General features: G+C 39.1%; 1 protein-coding gene across 1 annotated transcript in view; it reads left to right on the top strand.

The window, feature by feature from the left end:
• Positions 1 to 22,291, top strand: part of LOC136876088 (carboxylic ester hydrolase) — an 82,067-nt gene that overhangs the window by 52,342 nt on the left and 7,434 nt on the right. Inside the window, exons 6-8 of the mRNA XM_067149743.2 lie at positions 6,190 to 6,367; positions 13,560 to 13,738; positions 18,963 to 19,113. Of these exons, the coding sequence (XP_067005844.2) occupies positions 6,190 to 6,367; positions 13,560 to 13,738; positions 18,963 to 19,113 (508 nt within the window). The remainder of the gene's footprint in view (positions 1 to 6,189; positions 6,368 to 13,559; positions 13,739 to 18,962; positions 19,114 to 22,291) is intronic.

Genomic DNA, 22,291 nt, shown 5'->3' with positions numbered 1-22,291 from the left:
CCCTCCTCTTTCTTCCAGGTCCTGCTTTACTGATCCACTGTTTCCTTGGTCTGCCTCTAGGTCTTTTGCCTTCCAGTTCCTTTTCTAGCCAATTTCTTGCTGTTCTCATTTGATTCATCCTTTTTACAAGGCCATACCATTTGAGTCTTGATGTTCTTACATTTTCACATAGTGATTGCTTTACTCTTCATTCTATCTTACAGGGACGTTATCAATTCATGAGTCAAATGTTATCCAATTACAACAGTCAAGTTTTAGGGAGGAAGGGGGTCTGAAATTGCTCTTGGTAAACTGTCAGAGTGTAGTGAATAAACAAATAAAATTCAGTACATTGATGGAATCTTATGAGGCTGATGTCGTGATAGGAGTAGAATCAGGGTTGAGAGAAGGGGTGGGTAATAGAGAAGTATTTCCAGAAGGGTATACAGTCTATCGTAGAGACCGAGGAGATAAAAAGGGTGGGGGGGTGTTTATTCTGGTGAAGGAAACTTATTGTTCACATGAATGGTTACCGATGAAAGGGATGAAATATTAGGGATAAAATTAGTTTGTGATAATATGAAGGAGGTGGGAATTATAGGAACATATAGGCCTGGAAGAGAGGAAAGAGACATGGAAATATTTGAGAAAATAATAGATTATACTCATAAAAACAATAATAATGATATGGTAATAATTGGGGGAGATCTAAACTTGCCTGAAGTTGAATGGAATGGAGCTACAAGTGAAGCCCATGAACAGAAACTGGCAAATAAGTTAATTTGGGAGGGAGGATTTACACAAGTAGTACAAGAACCGACTCGTCTCAACAACTTACTAGATGTATTCTTGGTTAAACCATGGGAAATTGTTGATAAAACTGAGGTAATTGAAGGAATAGGTGACCATAAGGCTGTAATAATGGATGTAGGACTTGTACCAAAAATGCTTAATAAGAGGGTCACACAAGACAAGAAATTATACAGAAAAACTAAAGTTGATGAATTTGGGACTTACCTTAAATCACAATTCAGTTGTTGGATAAGTTAAGGGAGTAATGTGGATACACTTTGGGCTAAATTTAAAGGAATCATTTGGGAAGGAGAGAAGAGATTTGTACCTGTTAAGAAGGGTAAAATGACCTCAGACCCTGTTTATTATACAAGGGAAATAAGGAAATTAAAAAGAAAATGTAGAATAGTAAATAGGAAAATCAAAGAGGGTAGGGAGAATAGAGAAACTAGAAAACAGCTAATGAGGGAATTGAACAGAGTGAGAAAGGAAGCAGAAGAGAAATATATGAATGGCATACTTCAAGAGGGAAATGACCACAAAGGGAAATGGAAAAAGATGTATTCATATATTAGGAATCAAAAAGGAAAAGGAATCCAAATTCCTACAATGGTGGGAGAAGGGGGTGAACACTATTCAACAGATACTGAGAAAGCAAATATATTTAGTAGGGAATTCAGAGATTCAGTAGAAGATTGTCAGGAGTTGGAAACAGTAACAGAAGATAGAGAGGGAGAGACACATAGGGAAACAAGAAGCTTCTCATTCACAAATGAAGATATTTTCAGAGAAATCCAACTGCTTCAGCAAGGAAAAGCAGCAGGAAGTGATCAAATTACTGGGGAGGTATTAAAGACAATGGGGTGGTACATAGTGCCTTATTTAAAATTTCTCTTTGACCATATCATAAATAATAGTGTAATACCAAAAGAATGGAAGGAATCTATAATAATACCAATTTATAAAGGAAAGGGTGATAAAAGGAAACCAGAGAACTACAGACCAATCAGCCTGACCAGTATAGTTTGTAAAATACTGGAGAGTTTAATAGCAAAGTACATCAGAGGGATATGTGATGATAAAAATTGGTTCATGAGGAGCCAGTATGTTTAGAAAGAAATTTTCTTGTGAGGCACAACTGGTGGGATTTCAGCAGGACATATCAGATCAGTTAGATTCAGGAGGCCAGTTAGATTGCATAGCCATAGATCTTTCCAAAGCCTTTGATAGAGTGGAACATGGAATATTATTAAAGAAATTGGAGGGAATAGGATTGGACGTAAGGGTTATACGTTGGATAAGAACATTTCTAAATTCAAGGGTTCAGAAAGTCAAAGTAGGAAATAATATATCACAGGAAGAGAAAGTTTGGAAGGGAATTGCACAGGGTAGTATAATCGGTCCATTACTTTCCTTAATATACACAAATGATTTAGGGAACAATATAACATCAAAAATAAGATTGTATGCAGATGATATAATTGTTTATAAGGAAATAAATAACATTGAGGATTGTTCAGAATTACAAAGGGACCTTGAAAGTATCCAACAGTGGGTTGAAGAAAATAATATGAAGATTAATGGAGGCAAATCAACTGTTACAACATTTACAAACAGGAGCTTTAAAACTGAATTTGAATATACTTTGGATGAGGTAGTTATCCCAAAAGATGGCAAGTGCAAATACTTAGGTGTGAGATTTGAAAGTATTTTGCACTGGAAGGGTCATGTTGATGACATTGTTGGGAAAGCATACAGATCATTACATGTCATAATGAGGCTACTTAAAGGATGCAACAAAGAATTAAAAGGAAAAGGTTACTTAAGTATGGTTCGTCCATTATTGGAATACGCAAACAGTGTTTGGGATCCTCACCAAGAATACCTAATAAAAGAAATAGATAGTGTGCAGAGGAAAGCAGCAAGATTTGTAACAGGGGATTTCAGAAGAAACAGTAGTGTATCAGAAATGTTAGAGGAACTTGGGTGGGAAACATTAAGTAAGAGAAGGGAGAAAACTAGACTTATAGGATCATATAGAGCCTATACAGGAGAAGAAGCATGGGGAGAAATCCATGAGAGACTTCAGTTGGAAAATAATTATATTGGCAGAACTGACCACAAGTATAAAATTAGAAGGAATTTTAGCAGAAGCGACTGGGGTAAATTTTCATTCTTTGGGAAGGGCGTGAAGGAGTGGAACAGTTTACCAGGGGTAGTGTTTGATCCTTTTCCAAAATCTGTACAGGTATTCAAGAAGAGAATAAACAGCAACAGGGAAAATAAATGAAATGTTAGAGGGCATTCGACCAGTGCAGGCTATTGTAAACAAAAAATGTGTGTTAAAAAAAAATTTTTTTTCCATCCCCTGGTCTAAGGAGTTTGGACAGCCAAAGTAGGGGACTGCCTGTAGGGGTGAAGTACAGTGGGGACTTCGAGGGTCCTGGGACTGCTATGGTAGCTGTGAAGGCCCTTCAGGAACTCTGAAAAGTGGTGGCAAAAGGGGGCTCTAGTTAAGACGCAGCAGTTCGTTATGCTACTTAGGTTCCAAAATGGGTAAAAAAAAAAAAAAAAAAGTAAATAAATGCAATGTAAATTTTAATCTTATAGCAGTTGCATAGTATTATTTGAAGTAATTCCACATACTGTATACGAATTGACTATGTTTGTAAGTATAGGAGATATTATAAGTAGAAATTTGTAAACAATATAAATTTATTAAGGATGATCTGTTTGTTTAATAGAAAAAAATTGTTAGCATAAATTGTATATTATTGTATTCTTGAAAAAAAAAAATTTCTTCTCTTGTTAATTTAAAATTTAGTGCTTGACAATAATGTATTTTAGTGTACCATTTGCCACTGAGGTAGACAGCTCATTTGCAAATAAAGAGATTTTAATTTGATATTATAGGTTGAACTTACAATAGGTACTAGCTTAACATTACAAGTGATAATAAAGTAAAGTTAAAAACATTGGTAATTACCCAACAACAACAACAGCAACAACTACAACAACATGCGTACAACAAGCAATTCCCTGGAAAGAGAATACCGCAAGAAAAATCTCCTAGTTTCACAATCTAAACCAAGCAGAAAATCACAAATTCAGTGTCCGTAATTTACAACTTTTACTTTTCACTTTACACTAGCACTAATGATCTTAAATGACCTGATACTGGAAGGGAATCTATCAAAGACTGCTGCACGTAATTTATTCCAATTACTTATGGTCCTGTTAATGAAGTAAAACTTGTCCACGTCCGTATGCTGGTTTCTGGCCCTAATTTTATGCTTATGATCATCTCTCGATAAGTATGAGGGAGGTTCCAACCTATTCCTAATACCACTCCAGGCAGCCCTTCCTGTACAGCTCTTATAAAGACCACACAGGTGAGCTCTAGTTCTTCTAGATTCAAGACTTTCCCAATTAATGGTGTCTGTCTGTTAGGTCATCAGCCCAGAGGCTGGTTGGATCCTCAAATAGCACCACTAAAGGTTATGCGGTTATAAGGAAACCGCAAAAACCAATGACAGCACCACAATGAGGCGTACTAGGCAAGATGAGGAGTGAGGTAGTTTGCCATTGCTTTCCTCACTGGGTCAGAAAGTACTATTGCAGCAAGACTGACCCTATGAGCAGCACCTTTCGTAACACTCAGACGCACCAGTCGTGCTCTGCATGTCATTACTCAGCACTACTCATACCCCAGCAGCTTCCATACTGTCACAGCCATGGATGTTGACTGGGACTTCGGTGGAAGCTACACTTTACTCTGGCCTGTGCCAAGAGATGGATGCAAAAGTACTGTATCCATCAAGAAATGACAGCAGGTATTCCTCCTATTCCCGGTTACGAAACGCATCGCTCTTCTTTGAACTTTTTCTAGGGAATTTATTAAACCCACCTTGTACGGATCCCAGCATGCAGATCCGTATTCGAGAATTGGTCTTACCAAGCATAAGCTTTACTTTTGGCACCAGAATTAGCTCTCTTGAGATTCCGCAAAATAAAATGTAACTATCTCCAGGATTTCTTAACTACATTTTCCACTTGGTCTGACCAGTTTAAGTCTTTTCTAATAGTAACACCCAAGTACCTACAACTATCAACTTCAACAACACTTTCTTCTCCAATTTTTTGATCCCTCTTTCCTGTCATTTTCTTTTTATTGAAACACAATTTCTTGCTTTTTCCAGTGTGGATTTTCATTCAATTTTCATGTGCCCATTTTTCAATCGTATCTAAATCCTGCTGAAGCAATAGTTTGTCCTCCTCTGTCTTTATCTCCCGATATATGATGCAACCATTGGCAAAGAGGCCCACTTCTGATTTTATCGAATCAGTCATATCATTCATGAAAAGTATGAAAAGAATTGGCCCAATAACGCTCTCCTGAACCACACCAGACGTAACACTTATTGGAGAAGATAGCGTTTCTCCCACGCGCACCTCTGAGTTCTTCTATTGAGGAGTTCTCGTATCCATTTCACAACTCTGATGTCAATGCCTGTACGTGCTAACTTGTTAAGGAGGATGTCATGTGGCACAAGATTGAATGCCTTAGCAAAATCAATTACTATTGTGTCAGTCCTTGACCCACTGTCGAGCTTATCCGATATATCTTGGCATACGAAACAGAGCTGACTTTTGCAGGAGAAGCCTTCCCTAAAACCATGCTGCCTCTTAAATATCATTCTAGAAGAGTCCCATTTTAACCTCAAATAATCTATTAATTGCTCCATTTGTTTGCATATGATTGACGTCAAACTTACTGGTCTCTGCTTATTTAAGTCGCTCTTGTAGTAGCAGCAGCAGCAGCAGTAGTAGTAGTAGTAGTAGTAGTAGTAGTAGTAGTAGTAGTAGTAGACAGTGTAACATCTCTCAGATGCCTGGACACATCATTGGAAAGGTTGCTCATCTCTGCCACACCATGAACTTATTGAAAACCTGTGTGTTCAGCCAGCTGATCAAAGCAGATCTGGGAATGGCGGACTTCACTGAACTGTGACCGTGGTTGGCAGTTACAGACAGTTAAACATATTACATTTGAGTGCCCTCTTCGAGCTTCCCAGGGCACATTTACAGACCTTCATCTCACATCCAATAAAGCCGTCCAGTGGATTTCCAATTTGGATTTGTAATCAATATTCTGTACTTGTGATCTCTCCATATCTCTCATTTATTATCTATATATTATCATTTGCTAAATAATAAATATTATTCAGTTGTTATTATCTGTTAAAAATTTATATGTGATGATGGTGAAAGTTATTTAATGGGGCCTAACATCTAGGTCATTGGCACTAAATATTTAGGTTTGTGTTTATGTCTCTTAGAACATCTTGTTTCTCCCCTTGCATATAAAGATGTAATTATCATCACTTAATTATGTCATACTTCTGTCCTCTTGTATAGGAATGGGATATAGATCCACATCTTCCATTCCGTCCTGTGATCGAGAAAGCTGTTGGTGAGGGCGAGGAAGCATTCATTGTTGCTGATCCAATAGAGTTCATGATTAATCCGGGAGAGAAGTCCCATATCCCTTGGATGAATGGAATTACTTCAGATGATGGTGCATTGAAAGCAGCTCGTGAGTACTGACCATCCTATTCATAAGATGAGTTTTCTTTAATCATTATATTCCATAGTATGAAAATGAAGACTTTGCAGTCCCCACCGAAAATATTTCTACCAAACTTGTTTACATATTCATGCAACAATGCTGACTGAGAGGTTCTTGTAGATGGCATTCCTTTAATTATCTACAGCACCTGTCATACACCTTACTGAACCAATGTGTGATGCCCCACTAACACAGTGCAGACCTGCAGCTGGGAACTTACATCTAGGAACTTGGAGATTAACTCTCTTGGTGCCAGGCGGTAGTGCGAGCACCCTCCCTTTAAATTGCCAGAGCCGATCTGGTCGGCCTTTAACGATCCAGTCGGAAGTTGCCAGAGCAGATTACATCGGCCGGCTTAAAGTTCTGTGATATACATAATTTTGAGGCAACCTATAGTGACTTGCATACTTTTGTTACAACCTGTACTAAAGGGGCTACACGTTATTGTGTGCCTGGCCTTGCTTTGGCAGTTCTAAGAGGGTGTTATACCTTTCACAAGAGTCGTTTCCTGTGTTTACAAATACCGCTAACCGGTCAGTAAGAGATTGCTCCTTGCAGTGAGTGAATGTGTGACAGGAAAATGACATGTTGTTCACGTGATATTTTTCAGCAGGTATTGATGACAATAAATTAATGCAGTGTTTGGAACAGTGTGAAGTTAACGTGGATAATTTATCGGATTGCGATAGGGAATTTAGTTCAGAGAGTAGCGACGAAATTATACCGGACACGTCCATGGAATCACCGTAGCAAAAGAAGAGACGTTTAATTGTGTCTAACAGCACTAAAGCTACTCTGAATATGGTGGTAGATGTAACTAGTGATAACGAATATGATGATGATGTCTCTGAAGAACATTTCGTGGAAATTTGTCCCAATGAACCCGACAACATTCCTCAACCACCTGTCTCCTTCAAGGAAGTTCTTGAACCTAAACATGCCCTACCGTCTGATTCTCCGCCCATATCATACTTCAATTTACTTTTCACTTACTCTCTGCTAAACCTTATAGTCACATATAGTCCCCTATCATTACCTTAATGCCGGTCTTCGCGGGCCAATATAGTGTGCCTGCCTCTCACCCAGAGGTCATGGGTTTGATTCCCGCCCAGGTCAAGGATTTTCGCCTGGTCCTGAGGGTTGGTTCGAGGTTCACTCAATCTAAGTGACCCTAAGTGATTGCAATTGAGGATGAGGGTGAGAGGGCGACCCCGGTCTGGAAAACCAAGAATAATTACTGAGAGGATTCGTCTCACTGACCATGATTCACCTCGTAAACTGCAGGTACCAAACTGAGCAGCGGTCACTTAGTAGATCAAAGCAAATCAGGGCTTTAGTGCCATACATTTCTTAATTTCACAAATTCTGTTGTATTGTAAAGTTATTTTTCTAATATATACTACAACAGAAAACGAGAAACTATTTTTTCTGAAAACAAAAACTATAATATCAACTACTATTTTTTACTTATTTAATAATTCAGAATTATTTTAATACTGTGTTGTCCGCACGTAGAACATTTGTTGTCAGTATTTGCCAAACATCGATACATACGCGCGAATTTTATCGGTGAGTAAAATTGTCTTGTTTTTACTAGTGACATATGTTTGAATTTTTATTTTTTACATTTTTATTTTTCTCGTTAAAATGAGTTATTCTATAGAATTGTATTTAGAAATACATTATACATAATTACATATATTCTTTTGTATCGTAAATTATTTTTTCAAAGTAGATATTGAGAGAGAAAGTGCGAAAATATTTTTCTCTTCCTAAAAGTAAATGTAAAGACAACTATAAATCAACAATAAAACGTCTTTGACTCTTTATATCACTCCAAACCAGTTTCTTATTCTACGTAGTCGGTATGTAGAAAATTTCATGCCGGTATTTGCTATACACCGGTAGATATACGCGAATTTTAAAATACATATATTTCCACTGAAAACGGCCTGGCACTTTACAGTAGTAGAGTGGAGGTGGAGCTCTGGCCTCTTCCAGCTGATGGGGAGCAGCCGACCAGATCGGCTCTTAGCTCCAAGAGGGTTAATCAAGCATATGGCAGCATACCAGTACCCGATAGGACTGCTTAATCATAGAGGAGGCTTGGTGGACTGTCTCCTAATTTTTGGACCATTTGTACTTTGAAAGAATTGTGGTGGGTTATCAGGGTTCTTAATACTAAAATTTCTACACAGAGAGGCAGTCTGTTTTACTATCCACTAAATTTATTCAACTGCTAATTACAGTTATCTAAAAGTTCACTCGCATATGAGATTTCTGCTCGACACAATTTTTGCTCAAACACACAGCCTTCTGGCACGTCAAACTCCTCCTCTCCAAGTGGCCTCTCCCAGCAGAGTGTAAATCTTAGAATGGTTCACTTAACATCTAACAAGCCACACTGAACTCTGCGTAGCCATCTGACATACTCACTCCTTGCTGAAATGACTTGTCATTCACTCTCAACAGTCTTGTAACTGTATTCATTCACTCGCGACTGACTGTCATTTGCTGGCTCTGTTCTCTACAGGGTTCATACATAATTGCAGAGTTATCTGACATTTTTAGTCATTCAGAATCAACAGCAGTGGAATACTGTACATGACAGACTTTACGTGTCCCCAAAGATTTAAGTCAGGAGAGTGTGGCGGCTAAGCAACTGGTCCACCTCTACCTATCCAGTGCCCAGAATAATATGCATTAAGATGCTGCAGGCAAAAAGACTGAAATGTGTGGGAACACATTATACATGAAGTACAGCTGTCAATGGGATGCTAGTGGTATGTCTTCCAAGTAATCAGGCAACGTAGTATTTTAGAAATCTGTGCAGATCTGTCCAGCAAGCCTGTCCAGCACTCTCGGCCTTCAGTGTCAGAGTATAAACATTAATAGTCATGATTTGGCAAGTTGTATAGATACTGATCCTAGTGTAATAGTCTGGTAGTAAGATGCTTGGAGATACTATTAGCGAGTTGGTTACATGGTTTGGTCACATAGCTGGGAGCTTGCATTTTGGAGATAGGAAACCACAGAAAAATCATTCTCAGAACACCCAAATGTGGGGTTCGAGCCCACACGTCTCCTAAATGCAGAGCTTGGGTCCATAGCTGTAGTGAGATAATATGCACAGCCACTCTGGTAGGTGATAAAAAATCTGATGTATTTAATCCTTATTATGTAGAATTTTTAATGCCTCCTGGTATAAAGTTAAATACAGAATGAGTGCTATGGTTAACAAGCCAAATGACCTAAATGTCTATGATGATGGTTTTGATACTTATGCCAGTATGTACTTCAATGTAATGAGTAACTGTTTTGTAAAATAAAATAAAAAATGTAGGCCTACATGGAGGACAGAAGGGAAATATGAATGAAAGGTCAAATAAGGTTATACACTTGTAACTTGTTAGTGAGCTTTTACATAATGAATGTCTATAACTTCTTATGTTGCTTTATCCTTTGTCACTCTTTGCATTCCTTATAAACAGGTTCTCTTTTCCAAGATCTTAAAAAAATATGTATGCTGTTATCTGCCCAGAGGCTGGCTGGTTCCTCAAAACATATCCGGTATTCGGGAGATAATGGGTTCGAACTCCACTGTCGACAGCCCAAAAGATGGTTTTACTTGGTTTCCCATTTTCACACCACACAAACGCTGGGGCTGTAGCTTAATTAAAGCACGGCAGCTTCCTTCCCTGTCCCATCCTCGTCATAAGACCTATCTGTGTCGGTGGAACGTTAAGCAATGTAAAAATAAAAATCCTCAAAAAGAGGTTAATTCAGTTTTTAATTTGTAAGATATAGAGTGGTGGTGATGATTGTTTTATGAGTAAGTAGAACTGGGCCACCAACCTCTATGAACATTAATCAGAGGGAAAAAAATAAAAGGGGTCCGATACTTTGAAAAATGAAGGTACAGAGTCCACAAAGGGTGTGAAAATGAAAGACTTCCCAAGCCTCACGAACCTACTACAGTCGGTGTCGGAAAAGAACAAGAGTTAACCAAGGAAGGTCAGTTAGCATAGATGAAAGTGAGGAGCTTGGCACAAATAAGTGGAAGCAGTGCCAGGACTCAGCTAAGGATGTTGTGGAGAATTATCTCCTCCTTTTCCTCCTGCCTCAATTTCCTTGCAGATCACATCGATGGTCTGCTCCTCACAAACAATTACCATATCATCAATGGCAGTGAAGTCATTGAAACTACTGATCATGTCCATCCTCCCAGGTTAAGAGCCCCTGAGGCCCCTTTCAGTCATGTCTTACGACAGCAACAAGTCAGCTTGGATGAAAAATTCCCTATCCGAAGAGTACATGGAGGCCCTATATGCCAAAATGGGGAGCCAGAACAGTAAGATTGTGGTGTTTATGGACCACTGTCCTGATCATTCCAAAGAGTGGCCCATAGGAACATTAAGGTAACATTTTTCACTGAATACAACATCTGTACTACAGCCCATGGACCAAGGATTCATTGTATTGAAGTAGAGATATCGAAAATCAGGTATGCGCTTTATGCTACTACTATCAAAGGGTAGAGAAAGGTCCACCTATTCATTACCATTGGATTATATTATATCTTATATTATTGGTACTAGTTTTAACCTTGCTACATTAGGTCATCTTCAGCCATGATCAAATTGGAAATACCTGCATATATATAACCACAAAAAAAAATTACAAATTGGTATGTCTTAAGTAAAGTCTTAATCTAAAACTTGATGAAATGTCGGACTACAAATTTAAAATTGGAAATAAAATAACACATTAAAACAACAGTTTTATTATGTGAACCACAAGTTGCTTCAAGAGAGCTGGCTTCAGTGGTGGTACAAACAGCAGCATTGTTATGGAAGTTGGTGATGAAGAGACAGAAGGCTGGAAAACCATGCAGGAGAGGATGGACATAATCAGTAGTTTCAATGACTTCACTGCCATTGATGATATGGTAATTGTTTGTGGTGAGGAGACCATCAATCTGATCTACAAGGAAATTGAGGCAGGAGGAGAAGGAGGAGATAATTCTCCAAGACCATCTTGTAGTGAGACAAGCATCTACCTTGAACCAATTGGGAGGTTTAGCTTGAGGTTTAAAATCCGCTCAAGAGCATGAAGAAAGGAAAGGCAGTGGGCATAGATGAAAGTGCAGATATGCTGAAAGCAGCAGGAATTCCAGGAATTCCAGGAATCCAATGGCTCTACAGACTGCTCAACAAGATATGGGAGGAAAATACTATTCCTGAGGACTGGAAGATGGGCATCATTGTACCTCTGTTCAAGAAAGGAAGCCGACGAAAATGTACTAATTACCATGGTATCACACTACTGTCTCATGTCCTGAAAATATTGGAAAAAATAATAGAGACCAGAATCAGAGATATTGTTGAACCAATTTTGGAAGAAGAGCAGTATGGTTTCAGACCAGGAAGGTCAACTACAGACCTTATATTTGCAATTAGGATGCTAATGGAAAAATACTGGGAGAAGAACAAGCCTTTATTTCTAGTATTTTTGGACATTGAGAAAGCATACGATAGTGTACCAAGGGAAAGAATTTGGCAATGCATGAAAGAACTTCAAGTGTGAGACAGCCTCATAGACAAAGTGAAAATGTTGTATAGTGGGAACAGAAGCTGTGTTCAAGTAGGATGTGGTTTGTCGGACTGGTTTGAAACAAAGAGAGGAGTGCAGCAGGGCAGCTCATTGTCACCACTTCTATTTATTATTGTAATGGATGTAGTAATGAAATCAATTAAAAGGAAAGAACATGGAGATATCAAAGCCTTCACATTTGCAGATGATGTTGCGATCTGGAGTGACTCAGAAGAGGAATTGGGAGAGAGAATACAAAGCTGGAATGAGGAGTTTAAGAAATATGGTTTAAACATCAGCAAGACCAAGACGGTGGTGATGAAAGTGTATGGGGAAGGAGCAGAACCAATAGTCATGTTAAATGAAGCTCAACTGGACAGCGTGCCAGTTTTCAAATACTTGGGTAGCGTTATATCAAATGACAACCTAGCAAAACATGAGGTGAACAATCGAATCAATAAGGCAACACAATTTTACCACCAGGTAAGACACCTGCTGTGGGATGAGCAAATACCCATGAAAACAAAAATGACATTGTACAAGTCCTATTATACACCAATTCTTACATACAGTCTCGAAACCACAACACTGACCAATAGAGATAATTCCAAACTTCAGGCAGCTGAAATGAAATTCCTATGCACTATGATCCAGAAAACCAGGAAAGACAAGATTAGGAATGAGAAAATTAGAGAAGAAGTAGGAATAGATGATTCTCTCCTCAATAAGATTCAGATATCAAGACTGAAGTGGTTTGGTCACATGAAGAGGATGCCAATAAACAGAACTGCAAGGAAGGAATTTGACAGAAAGGTAGAAGGAAGATGACCTGTGGGAAGGCCACGAAGGAAATGGATAGATTTAGTTAAGAGCGATGTACTGCTGAGAGGTCATGATTGGGACAAGTTGGTGGAGGAAGAATGGTACAAGGACAGGATGAGATGGAGGAGGCTCATATACCACAGCCGGGAAACTGGAGATGGTTTAGGATGATGATGATGATGATGATGATGATGATGATGATGATGATGGAAGGTGTATCAGAACACCTGGAAAGCAATGTGGGAAATAGAGAGATTTATACAGCAAGAATACAGTAAAAACCATAACAATCCACCTTGGACAAGACTGAAAGGGATAGGGAAGGAAGCGTCCATGGCCTTAATTTAGGTATCATCCTGGCATTTGCCTGGAGGAGAAGTGAGAAACCACAGAAATGCACTTTGAGGATGGCTGAGGTGTGAATCAAACCTGTCTCTACTCAGTTGACCTCCTGAGGCTGAGAGGACCCAATTCCAGTCCTCATACCACTTTTCAAATTTTGTGGTAGAGCTGGGAATTGAACCCAGGCCTCCGGAGGTGGCAGTTGAGCATACTAACCACTACACCACAGAGGCGGACTATTATAATTATTATTAGGCCTATATTAACATTGTACTATTCTCACTATTGATACTTAACTGTTACATCATAATTGACAAAACTATGTATTACACTGCAATTTTAATTCTAGTTATTTTGTAAGTGCAATTCATTTATGCTTGTTAACAGGTTATTCTGTTCACAGTTTTCTACAATGACTCATCTTTACTGAAAGATTTTAATGAAGAGTATGATAGAGTGGCTCCTCTGTCACTGTATTGGGGTCTGACGTCGCCAAATGTTCAGGAAGTCAACAGACGCACACGAGAGTTCTACTTTGGAGATCGGCCCATCGATGAGAATGCTGTGAAAGGTGTGGTTGATGTAAGTTATGGGTTTGGCTTCATGTTCTCGTGTTACTGCAGTCTTTTCTGTGAGTTACATTATGTTTGAAATATTGAATACATTCCTGTTTGAATTACAGCAAACTCTTGATTATCTGGGCTAATTACTGGACAAATATGCACAGATAACTGAAACACTGAATAATACGATGTTGTGAATTTTAATGCACAACAAAACTTTTATAATACAGAACATTCAACACTGTTTGAAAATGCAATAATGTCTAACAGTTAACACATTCAATAACCACTTTTATCAATAAAATAGACCAATATAAAAATAATTTATGTCTATTTTTGGTAAAACACTTGAGGTACAAAAAAGTACTATTGTCGTTTGAGGAGAAGTCACGTGGGTGCAGGGTAAGAGGTGCGACAGGTATGCATGGCTGCCATGCATGCATCTATCTCAAGACCTGACAGTTAACGTCTGTTATTCGTCGCCATAAGACCTATCTGTGTCAGTGTGACGTAAAGCCAATAGCAAAAAACAAAAAAAAACATCTGTTCCATCTGCAGTGATTCATTGATTTTTGTGAACTGAGGTGGTGTCATGAAGTTTCCAAGTGAGAGTGCAATTGTGCCTTAGTTACTGTATATTTACTGTACATTCTGCATAACAGAACAGTTTGATAATGAATGTGCATTTCCAAAAGACTGCAGCTGCAATGGCCTTGTTGTTTTCTCTATAAACATCTTGTGATATGCATGGTTGTACAGGAGGGGACAGATAAGTAGGTGACTTGGGTCTTATTCAGCACCGTATTCACACAAGGTGTCTGTGTTTGTTGGAAGGATCCCCCATTTCTTCAAGTTGGTTGTTCATCAAGGGATGCCCACTCTTAAGCGCTTGAGGGACCTCCATATAGCGTAAGGTAGGTCGGCACCAGGAGCAGTTTCTTCCATTGGTGACATGTTTGTGGGCAGTGAGCTCCTCGATCTGTTAAGACACGTTGTCTCCTATGTTCCCTCCAGTGGCAGAGTCCTAGCAAGAAAGTTCTTGCATGATCTGAAGCAAAACCTTGGTAACCATGTAGTGGATGTCAATGGTCAATCTCTCACTTTGTTCTCTCGGCGTCTGCAGTATTGGGCCTCCGGATCTTGGGTGAGCCGGGTACAGTTTCTGCACTGACATTGGTTTTAGGCATCCCGAGATTACTCTTAAAGTATCAACCTGCTTAGCATGTAGTGAAGCATTCTACAGAGGGGATGCATACTCAGTGGCTGATACACACAGCGCAAGTACAGAAGTCCTCAGAATGTGCGGGCTAGGTCCCCAGCTGCTGCTGATCAGCTTCTTAAGTATGCCATTGCGAGCACTGACCTTCTGTTTCGTGTTCAGACATCGCTGCCTGTATGTTAGAGTGCTGTCTAGTGTGACACCTAGATAAAGTGATGTTGGGCAATGTTTCGGTCCTTACGCTCGCCATGCGATGTTCAGCTGTCGCCACGTTTCCTTAAAATAATAACACAATAAACCTTGGATAAACCAGATTATCCACACATGGACAATTGGAAGTTTGCTGTAATAGGAACATGACAATTACAGGCACCTTTTATACTTATTTTTGCAGTTCATCTGATCATCATCATGCATTCCATGTTCTTTATTCTCTCTGGGTAGGGTAGTGCACTGACAACCTCCACTTCACTCTCTCCTTCCACCATTCCTCTTTGAACACTCCATCAACGTTGATTCCTCTGTCTTTAATGCATTCTCTCACAGTATCCATCCATTTAGTTCTGGCCTCTAGCCATCATCCCTCTCACCACTTTCTTGAATACCTGCATTCTTTCTCTATTTGCCTGCCTGCATTCTTCCAACACCAGCTCTCTGTCTTGTCACTTCATTTTGTACCCTGTCTTGTCTGGTTTTTCTGGTGATCACCTGCTATATACCTTTTTATCTTAATAGGTAATATGTCCTCTCTTTTTTATAATTTGCCTTACATGATTTGACATAAGTTCCACCATCTTTGAGCACATATTTAAAGTTAATCATCGTGATACAGCACTCTGATTGAGGAGGGTTCCTTCAAAAGCTGAATACGGCATGAAAAGTTGTTTTGGGATATTTCGTTTTTTTGTCGAAGTTCTTTTCAGAGGCATTTCTGCATTTCTGCATTTCTGCATTTTAAATATGCATTCTGACATTTGAATTGCAAATGTCATTGATGAGAACTTGTACCTTTCTGATAAAGGAAAAGAAAGAAGGCAACTTAAGTATCTCATAAGTACACTCTGGATGTTTTCAAATAATATGAACTTAATGAACCCAAAATAAAGTTATAAAATACAATAAATCTTCTTCCAGTAATTTTTCTACACCCTGATAGGATCACGGGTGCAAACTGTGTCGTGCAAGTAGTCTTGGCTCTGTTTTATAGCCAGATGCCCTTTCTGACACCAACCTAGAGTGGTCGGATGTATTCAGTATTGCTTGTTTCTATGGGTTTGTAGTGTGCTGTGTATAAGGACAAACACAAACACTCAGTCCCCAAGTCAGAAGAGTTAGCCTGGAGTTGTTAAAATGCCTCACCTGGCTGGGAATCAAAACCAGGACCCTCTGAACCGAAGATAACAATGCTGACCATTTCAGCCATACTTTTGTATTTCTCCTTTTATCCTTTTATCCGTATTTTTCCTTTCTGTTGGTCCCTTTACTTTTACTAGCCAGTTGTTGTGTTCTTGTCCTTTTTGTAGCTTCCAGTCTTTGGTATATGTTTGTTCACCTTCTTTTATATATCAATTCATATATGGAATGACAGGAACACATAATATGGTGGGCTCCCTCCTTAAGAATCCCAGTTTCATCTGTTTCATGTCTTTTCCATTTGTTTTTGCCTTTCCATTTCTTTCCTTTATATACATATAAAGTGCAATGTTGTTAGTGCATTCCTCATTAACATGTTTTCCTGCTTAACACTTTGTAAATTCGGATTCCCGATTGTCATCATAATAAATCTATATAAAAATACCTAACTTATCATGCCAAAACATTTCACTATTACCGTATGATCACATTTTTCCTAGCCCTGAAAATGTTGTTTGTTATCTCTTGTGAAAGAAATGACATTTCACATTGTGATTTCTTGAGTGAGAGCCATTGCCACAGTTGCATGACGGTGGAAAAAGGCCTTAAATTCCTGAACTTCCTTTGGGGATCAAACCATCAGCTTCAGCCTCAGGAATATTCTATTCTGCTTGCCAGCTATAAAGGAGATTGCTAAATAACACAGTGAGCTTATAGCTTGTATTTCGCATTCCATTCAGAAGTTAGAAATTTACTTTGTGTTAAATGGTACAGTGAAGTGTAGCAAATATTTGTTCCATGATGCGGTAACCTATATCTGGATTAGGAACATAATCATGTGAAATTGATCAGCATGGTGTATATTTGTCTTGTGATAGCCTAGTTATGGAGATGGGAAATGTCGTGAAAATCCTTACTAATGAAAATTAAAATTAAAATCTGTCAGAAAGTGGATTGGTATCCACATCTTAAAGTGCACAGAGGTCACAAATATTGAACTTGCATCTTTGAGTATCAACTTGATAATTTGATTTGGCCGAAATTTATTCAAAACAGCAGCCAATGTCATTCATGCCAGTCACACAGGGTCGAGTGTAACCTCCAATTCATTGTCGAAGAGTGTGACCAGAAAAAAATGTTTAATAACCCAATGCTGCAAAATAAAAGGCTTCTACTAATATCTGCAATAATACCTTGATATTTTTAATGGTCCCCGTGCACATGTTTTCATATTTGCTGTTTGGTGTTTTTTCACAACTTTCAGTGCACTTGTTATGTATTTTATAAGCCCCATCAGAAAAGGTTTTCATATTTGTTCTCTCATGTTTTTTACACCTTTTAATATTTTCCTCTCATCTTTATAAATGGTAGATATAGTTTACACTGCACACGCAGATACACGATGTAAAATGCCCCATGTCAGAAAAAAATTGTATTTAGTGTTTCCATATCCCTGTTGGATAGTTTTTATTTTCTTATATTCAGTAGTACATTTTTCTGACTTAACACATTCCTTTTTTTTATTGTCCCCTGCAGAAATGTCTTAACGATGTTGTACTGTATTTCGTTTGTAATACATACATAGTACAGTAAAACCTCTCTATAATGGACACCTTCGGGACCAAAAAAATGTCCGTTATGAAGGGGTGACCGCCCGAGAGAGGTTATGAAACCGATACCATTAAACATAAGTTGGAGCACAATTACCCATGTATTGTATATGTTAACAATTCTTGCAAATGTACCTTTAATTGTATACTGTATACAGTATTGGACAATATACCGCTTTCTGAATCTTTCTAGCCAGCCATTCGAGGCTTTGAAATCTCCAGCACCTAATTCTGCCGTGAATTCTAATGCTTTTGCTTGTATCATCAGTCCTGACACAGGGACATTTTGATTTCTTATTCTAGCGAACCACTCTAGCATTGCCTTGTCAATGAGAGCTGCACTACCACTTTGAAACATTTTAATGTGCTGTTGGTTGCCATTTAAATTTCATTCTTTCACTAGTTCCTCTTGCTTTTTCCTCATTTTAGCTGCCTGTGTCTTTCCAATCTTGAACACTTCAGACAGTTTACGCACACCACACTTCTCACGTTTATGATAGTCTATTATGCCATGTTTAGACCAACTTACTAACGTAAAACTGAACACTTCAAAAGCCCACGAGTCAGTAAAAAGTAATCTGACAGTGAAGGTATGAACTGCAGCGCTGTCGAGCATGTCAGATCACACAACTTCCGGAAGTGATAGCGTAACTTAGTGTTGCCTTCCAAGAATGTGTACAGCTTGGACCAAAAGTTACAGTGTCAGTGATTCTTGGAAGTACTGTCTGTGCAAAAAGTAAGTGAAGACATACTGTACCGGACACAGATACAGTATTTTTTGAAAAGTAAAGCGTCCATTAGGAGAGGTTTAATTGGAGTTGGTCGTGGCTACGGTGTGCCCGCATCCGTAATAAAGGGTGTCCGTATAAGAGGGGTAAATTACTCATACACAACATGGTATTTAATTATGTACCTAGAAAATCGTCCGGCAATGAGGGGTGTCTGCCGGTGAGAGGTGTCCAGTAAGGCAGGTTTTACTGTATTATGACAAGCACATTGCTTCTACCACATCATCTTCAGATGCCTAATGTAAAATACTCTTCAATTTTCTCTCATTTCAGCTCTATACCGACTGTTATTTTCTTCACTGTGCTGACCAAGCTATGAGAAGAATTGCATTCTCGAGTACTGTTCCTGTCTACTACTACCTGTTTAGCTACAGAGGAACAACAAGCTACTCTTCTGTCTTTGGAGATAAAACCAGAGATTATGGTAAGAATCCAGAGGCCAGTTTCTTTCAAGATAGATGGTTTAACCTTCCAAATGGTAATGACGGAATAAATCATCATAGCCGCATGGCTTCCTAAGTGACCATGATGGAATATTTCATCATCACATTGTAAATGTTTAGCGGCGATGGGTATGGTGACTTATTCTGCTTTCCTTTATGCATGTATGTTAGTTTCGAGCTTTGTCTACAGCAGCAGCACTCTCCTGAAACCATGTGACCGGGCGAAATGCTTTTGTTCCTCGCACAGCTGGCGGCCAGCCAGTACCGGCCGCCAGGCTGTTGAGAGCGGTAGATAGTGCATTATGGCAGGTGCAAGCAGAGCTCAAAAACGTCTACAAGATGAGGAACTGTTTGATTTATTACACTGTGACAATTAGGAGAATGTTGTGTCATCTGATAGTGAGACTGATGTTGAAATATCAGAAGATAGCGAGTGCAATTTTGAAAGCAACTCAAGTGAACATGACAGTAGAACTAGTGGTGATATTCTGCTCAATGTATGGACAAAGAGAGGATCTGAACGGCAGAGATTTACATTTACGGGGCAACCTGGACTGAATGTACAAATTGAAGACGTAAATAATCCGCTAGAATATTCTCAATTGTTTATCACGCCTGTACACAAGAATATGTTATTGTACGTTTCCTGTTGCTTTCCTCACTAAGCCAGATTCCCTTTCCTTGACCTTGGCACTGTAATCATTTTAACAGCTTGAAAGTGAGACTGTTTTTAAACCTGATGAAAATACCTGACCAATTAAAAGTATCTCACTGTAAGTTCCCGTTTCTTTCCTCAGTGACCCAGACACTTTGCCCTTCATACTATGATCAATTTTGACAGCTTGATACATATTCTGTACTTTTGAACCAGATAAAAATACTATACTACACAAGAGTATCGCACTATATGTTACTTCCCGGTACCTTATGGAAAATCTGCCACTGTGTTAGTAGCTCCTCGAAAGAAATGTATCGCTTGACAGGTTAAGTTTAACATATGAGTAACAACACAGTAAAGGTTTCCACCTATTCAATACAAAATATATTCACAATATTTTAAAATTACATGGTACTAGTTTCAACCCATTTAGGGGTCATCATCAGCCATATCAAAGCAAAGATCACTCTTGACGAAATCCTAAGAACATGTTAATTTTGACAGTAAGATTATGTTCTTAGGATTTCGTCAAGAGTGATTTTTGCTTTGATATGGCTGATGATGACCCGTAAATGGGTCGAAACTAGTACCATGTAATTTCAAAATATTGTGAATATATTTTGTATTGAATAGGTGGAAACCTTTACTGTGTTGTTACTCATATGTTATTCTCAGTTCAATACGGACCAACAACATGAAATTTATAACCCTTATTAGGTTAAGTTTAGTTGATGAACAGTTTCATCAGTGGTGCACTGGCTACTAGGACATAGTGTAAAGATTATACAATAGAGATAGCTTACGTACTGTATTTCACCAGAAGAGCTGGCCTTTTCTTCCCCTCAGCTATTTAATATTGTATGAGCACGGGCAGGTTTTCTGTGTTGTTGGGCTAGTGTGGTAAAGGCATAACTGAGACATAACCAACTGGCCTGGTGTATGAATTATGATAAATGTAAATATAATGTTCACTATCTCATCACTCCTGTGTATATATAAACCAGAGCCTAGATATCACTATGACCTGACCACTACTCCTGCTATAAAAGGTGACTCAGTATTTGGGAAATAGTGGGTTTGAACCTGACCCTGGCAGCCCTGAAGATGGTTTTCCATGGTTTCCCATTTTTACGCCAGGCAAATATTGGGGCTCTACTTTAGTTAAGGTCACAGCTGCTTCCTTCCCACTCCTAGCCCCTTTCTGTCCTATTGTCGCCATAAGACCTATCTGTGTGTGTGAGACATAAAGCAACTTGTAATAAAGATAAGAAAAAAGGTGACTAAGGAGGGCTCAGTGTTGTTCTGTGCTATGAGAATGGGTGGAGAAAAGGAGATTACTGACTTTAAGGTAAACGTGGAATGGTTTTTGGTCCCCACATCAGCATAGAATTAAGCAGGACCATTTCTGTCCTTATCAAGTTGCCTAACTCAACTGTAGGGGACGTAATTGTGAAGTGGAAATGGGACGAATCAATCTCATTAAAACCATTGTTGGTAGGCCACTTGTAATGACCAACAGGGAGCGTCGAGGATTGAAGAATGACATCATGTGACACCATCATGCACAAATTCTGTAGTGGCACTAATTGTGCAGCTAGCAGCATGACTGTGTGCGAAGAGATACGAGGTCTAAGTGTCAGCGCTCAGGCATCCACCTTTAAGCCACACATTTTGCCAGTGAATGCCAAATGCCACGTTGGTGGTATAAAGAGCACTGGCGCTGCTCTATACATGATTGGATACACATGATTTGATGATTTACACCATACTGCATAGCAGTGAGAATGGAGGTTCTGAGTGCAGCAAATGCCAAGTGAACAATGCATGTCTCCCTGTACAGTGCCCACAGTAAAATTTGGCAGAGGTTTAGTGACAGTGTGGGTTTGATTTCCTTGGAAGGGATTTGGTTCTCTCATAATGCTATAGAGCACATTAAACGTGGAGGATATACTGTAAGGACATTTTGACCCGCTGCATGTTGTCTACGAAAGAGAAAATGAAAATCCATAACCTGTTTCCAGTCATATGACTGGGTCAGGAATGGAATGAACAAAGCTCCCATATAGCAGCGAGGATAGGAACTATGCCGTCTGCCAAAGCCTGTCTCACTCCTCTGGGGCAATGATTTATAACTGACAAATGAAATGAAATGATACTGGAGAGTGTTGCTGGAATGAAGGATGATAGGGAAAACCGGAGTGCCCAGAGAAAAACCTGTCCGCCTCTGCTTTGTCCAGCACAAATCTCACATGGAGTGACGAGGATTTGAACCAAGAAAACCAGCGGTGAGAGGCCTGTGTGCTGCCGACCGAGCCATGGAAATAATGGTATGTATTCTCAAGAGAGGCCTGGTGCAGGTCTTTTGAGTTAATGCCCATGGGTGACCTGCAGGTTTGTGAGGATGTGACCCTACCTAGGATGAAATATAAAGTTGAAGACAGAACAAACACCCAGTCCACAAGCAAGAGGAAATAACCAATGAAGTTAAAATCCTTGACCTG

This window comes from Anabrus simplex, chromosome 6 (assembly GCF_040414725.1).
Source record: "Anabrus simplex isolate iqAnaSimp1 chromosome 6, ASM4041472v1, whole genome shotgun sequence".
In the NCBI taxonomy this organism is placed as follows: Eukaryota; Metazoa; Arthropoda; class Insecta; order Orthoptera; family Tettigoniidae; genus Anabrus; species Anabrus simplex.
Note: the sequence above shows the minus strand (reverse complement) of the source record. Positions and strands in the feature narration are given on the sequence as shown.